This window comes from Harpia harpyja, unplaced genomic scaffold (assembly GCF_026419915.1).
Source record: "Harpia harpyja isolate bHarHar1 unplaced genomic scaffold, bHarHar1 primary haplotype scaffold_55, whole genome shotgun sequence".
Taxonomy (NCBI): Eukaryota; Metazoa; Chordata; class Aves; order Accipitriformes; family Accipitridae; genus Harpia; species Harpia harpyja.
In genome coordinates, this window is record NW_026293415.1 from 600,318 (window position 1) to 605,204 (window position 4,887).

At 50.9% G+C, this 4,887-nt stretch overlaps 1 protein-coding gene across 1 annotated transcript; it reads right to left on the reverse strand.

Moving 5' to 3' along the window:
• Positions 1-451: 451 nt before the first annotated feature.
• Positions 452-1,378, reverse strand: LOC128138549 (olfactory receptor 14J1-like). The gene has a single exon (XM_052779752.1). It carries the CDS (start codon positions 1,376-1,378, stop codon positions 452-454), a length of 927 nt encoding a protein of 308 aa, XP_052635712.1.
• Positions 1,379-4,887: the final 3,509 nt, after the last annotated feature.

Below are 4,887 nucleotides of genomic sequence, written 5' to 3' on the forward strand. Positions count from 1 at the left end.
GGGTTCAGAAGGAAAGCATGGAAGTGGGAAGAGAGCAGCTCAGGAAAGACCAAGCGCTGGTGCTCCCTGGCAGTGCTGCTGTGGCGGGACTCTTTTCTTCTTCCCCTCTGCACACAGGCACTGCTCCCTGCAGCTGCAGAGAAGGTCTTGGAGGAAGGAGCTCAGAAAAACAAGTCACTGCAGGGCCCTTTATTTTGGTTAAATACACAGAGGGTATGGGTCCTCATTTGCACAGCCTGTGGGGCACACAAAATCTGGATAGAGTGTGAATTAGAAACCAGAGGAAGAAACATTTCTTTGTGGAAAGCATTCAGATAAGTAAAACAAAGCAAAAAGAGCAATCAAAACCCACACTCAAAACCAAAAATCACCCTAAAAAACCCACCAGAAGACAGGCTGAGCTTGTAATGAGATATGAGTCCTACGAAAAAGATAACAGGAAGTTTATTCCTTAGGAAAAGCATCCAGTGATTAGTTTTCTCAGGGCATCCTTGATCTCATGGTTTCTCATGCTGTAGATGAGGGGGTTCACTGCTGGAGGCACCACTGAGTACAGAACTGCCACCAGCAGGTCCAGGGATGGTGAGGAGATGGAGGGGAGCTTCAGGTAGGCAAACGTGCCAGTGCTTAAAAACAAGGAGACCACAGCCAAGTGAGGGAGGCAGGTGGAAAAGGCTTTGTGCTGTCCCTGCTCAGAGGGGATCCTCAGCACAGCCCTGAAGATCTGCACATAGGACAGCACAATGAAAACAAAACACCCAAATCCAAAACAGACACCAACTACAAGTACCCCAGCTTCCCTGAGGTAGGCATCTGAGCAGGCAAGCTTGAGGATCTGGGGGATTTCGCAGAAGAACTGGTCCACAGCATTGCCTTGGCAGAGGGGTACTGAAAATGTATTGGCAGTGTGCAGCACAGCAGTGAGGAAACCAGTGCCCCAGGCAGCTGCTGCCATGTGGACACAAGCTCTGCTGCCCAGGAGGGTCCCGTAGTGCAGGGGTTTGCAGATGGCAACGTAGCGGTCGTAGGCCATGATGGTGAGAAGAAAATACTCTGCTGAGATCAAAAAGACAAACAGAAAGACCTGTGCAGCACATCCTGGGTAGGAGATGGCCCTGGTGTCCCAGAGGGAGTTGGCCATGGCTTTGGGGACAGTGCTGGAGATGGAGCCAAGGTCAAGGAGGGAGAGATTGAGGAGGAAGAAGTACATGGGTGTGTGGAGGCTGTGGTCACAGGCTACGGCGGTGATGATGAGGCTGTTGGCCAGGAGGGCAGCCAGGTAGATGCCCAGGAAGAGCCAGAAGTGCAAGAGCTGCAGCTCCCGCGTGTCTGCAAATGCCAGGAGGAGGAACTGGGTGATGGAGCTGCTGTTGGACATCTGCTGCCTCTGGGTGTGGAGCACTGAACAGGGAGGCAAGGACAGTGACAAGTTAGGGCATTATTCTCTGATGAAAATCAAAGCCATTTCTCACACTACATGTTCACCGCATTTTTTCCATTTCAACGAGATCTCTGTTCAGCTCTGTGGATGGAGCTCTGGTTGGTGCTGGCTGCGTGTGTCGTGAGGAGCAGGACCTCTGTGTATTGGCTGCCAAGATGTCAGCCCTGCTATGTAGCAGTGGGTTTCTGAGAATGGTGTCTATCAGGGGGTCAGTCCTGGTGTTTGAATTGGTCAGATAAAACTGCTCCTGATGTAAAATTGCTTGTCAGCATCTGCACTCCCAGGGCTAAGAAACCACAATCAAAAGAGTGTTTGAGTGAGAGGTGGGGGTTAGAGCTCTCCACTATCTCACCTGGAGTTTTTCTTGGATTTCAGAAACCCTCACCACTTCTGCTTCACTCGGAAAAAACAAAGTGTGTCTTGTGAGGCAAGAGGATTGCCTGTGGCTTAGTGCAGAGTGAGGGGAGCTGTTCTGTCACTCTGTCTTCTTGCCAGCTACCCTAGGCACTCACCTTTCTGAGATGGAGTGTATTCACAGCCCTGTGTTAACCTGAAAAGACTCCAGGCACTACTGAAAGCAGAGACACCCACTGTCCAACACCAAGAGTCTCCCCCTTTCTCAAGGTCTCTGCACCCCACTTCTTGCCAAGGACACACATGTTTCGTTTCACAATCCCAACAGCATTTCCTCAGTCATAGTGTTTCTGTGCTTCTCCATGGGGCATTCAGAAACACCAAGAAGCTATGGGACAGACCTGCATCCTGGAGGGCACCTCACAGCTTGGAAGGACACCCCAAGAAAATAGTCAAGTGTCCTGATGATGGTATCTCAAGAAGGGAGTGTCAGCTCCTTTGATAGGGAATGACACAGGCTGCATTGCCCACAGCCCCACAGCTTGGACACCTGTAACCTTGTTCCCATGGACACAGCTGCATGGGAGGACCCACAAGATCAGTGTGTGACTCTGCAGCTGAAGCTCCCACCCCAGAAAAACAGACAGCAAGAACAACAATAGCAATAACAGAGACTAGTGGAGAATCAAGGAAAAATGCAGTGATTGACTGGCTCAGAGAGGCAAAAGCAGAGACAGCTGAAGTCTCAGGGAAGACTTACCCTTACCCAGCTGTGCATGCCATCTCCCAGACATCAATATAGCCAGGCAGTTGTTCTCAGTCCCTGTGCTCTACTGCAGGAGGCTCCTATCAGACTTACTGATCCCTCAGAGTTACAGCTCAGGCATCTCAGTGACTTGTTCAAGCATGACAGCTCCTTTTCCATTTCTCCTAAAAATTCCCCTAGAGTAGGAAACTGAAAAAACAGACTCAGGAAAGATCTCTATGATATAGTAATCCCTGCTTCGACCTTGCCCTTGAAAGGTTGTCTTGAAATTTCCTGGGATGATGTGGAGCTGTGAGTGATCAACACAGCACCCTCTTGTCAGCAGAAGAACCCCGCCCTGCTGCAAGTTGCTTCTTTCATCCACAGCTTCTCCGCACTCTGCTGTTAGAGCTCCCCAGGCAGGCAGAGTACTTACCCTGACCAGCGGCAGAGTCCCTGCCCCAGCACACAGCCCCTGGGGTGCAGGGACCCTGCTCAGAAGGACAGCCCTGGGCACCCCTGGCTGCACACCCAGCTTCACACTCCGCAGCCATCCCCGGGTGAAGGCAGCTGTCATGCCCTGTCCCTCTGAGGGTGCAGCAGGGAAGCTGTGCTCCAAAGCGCGACCTTTTTCTCTACGCTGCACAAACTGTGAGAGTTTTCCTGACAGATCCACTAGGCTGTGGGATGTGCCAGCTTCAGGAGATCATTCCAGGAACCACAGATGCATTGCCCTGCAGCAAGACACTTACCCTGTTAAGGGCTGTGAAAAATTGTCTCCAAGTCAGCTCTTCTCTGTCCTCCCACCCCAGACTGCCTTTAAAATCTCTCTCTGCCTCACTTCTCTCCCCTCGGTGCCTGCAGGCAGTGCCCTCAGCCCTGCTGCGCTTTGCAGAGGAGCTGCTCCTGGGCAGAGCTGTCTCTCTGCAGTGCTGCCTGCTTGCCATGAGCTCCCTCCATCCCAGGTGCCCAGCCTAGCTCAGGAGCAGAGGACCAGCCCAAGGCAGCACTTTCTCTGCCCCCTCTGGGCTCCCTCCAGGTGTCCCTGGGGCTCCAGGGGAACCTGCTGGGAAACAGGCTGAAGCAATCACTGGTGTTGCCTCCCTCAGCTGGGGAGAGACACTTCTTTCCTGAATTAAAATTCTCCTCTCAGAGACAAAGTTACATCTATATGCCACATTTTTTGGTCATATTGTTAGACAGGATACCCAGAGAGAGGCAGGCAGGGATCTCCTTTACCCCTGCTGAGGGAAGGGATCTATGGGTCAATGGAGGCATCTCATCCTGCGTTTCTACTCATGGCATTTGAAGGAGGCTCAGCTCCCTCCCATGCACACCACAAAGCCACAGGAGGTGGGATTCCTCTTGCCTCAGTTCAGGTGTGAGCAAAATAGACACCTGCATGTGAGCTCCTTGTCTCAGCTCCTATCTGAATTAATGGAGAGGAAAGGCAGGAGTCAGGTGTTCAGATGCAAATCCCTGGTGACATTTGAACTGCCCAAGGTGGTCCAAGATACATGTAGGTAACAGCAAACTGTAATGGAGAAGTTCATAGAGACAGGGCAACATCTTGGGAATCACGTATGAGCCTGGTGGGAAATTCCTTTGGCCAAGTGACATGACAGCTTATGCCCAACTAAAGGCCAAAAGAACCTTTTCCTACTCCTTATCTTCATGGCACTTGATACAGGTATTCATATGAACAACTGCAGTCATGTACCATAGCTACAACTGTGTCTCTCTCTTTTCCATCAGCTGAATTTACTATACCTCCACTGACTGTAATGGCATGTGTCCCATGTTCGTCCCCACACTGCCTAACAGAATTCAGGGCAGGTACTCTATTTAATGTCCAGATCCAGGGCCACAGAGCTACATGAGATGCCAAGCCTGGCAGGGACCTCACAGGAGCTACAGGAAAGCAATTCCCATTCAGGGTTGGGTGCGTCATAGACATCCCAGACGACATCACAGAGAGTGCGATTTGGTGCCTGTTTGCCATACACTAAAGCCATCAGTCAGAGGTATCAGTCATCAGACGCCGTCAGAGAGGCAAGGTCTGCTCCTTCTCCACCCAAGAGCTGCAGGCGTTGCATGAACATGAAGCATGTCACACAGGAGTTTTTACTCACTCCCTTGATGATCCAATCAATGAAAAGACCAAGAATTCTCAGAGTGTGCCTGGATACATCTTGTCTGCAAGGACATCATCTTCCAAGCACAGCAATGGTCCATATCAAAACTCAGTGGAAACTCAAAAAGGGTTTCAAGGGCACCAAGATGAACTTTTGATACTTCGGGAACTGTTACAGAAGAAAAAGAGATAAGGTAGGACCACTGCTGAAAT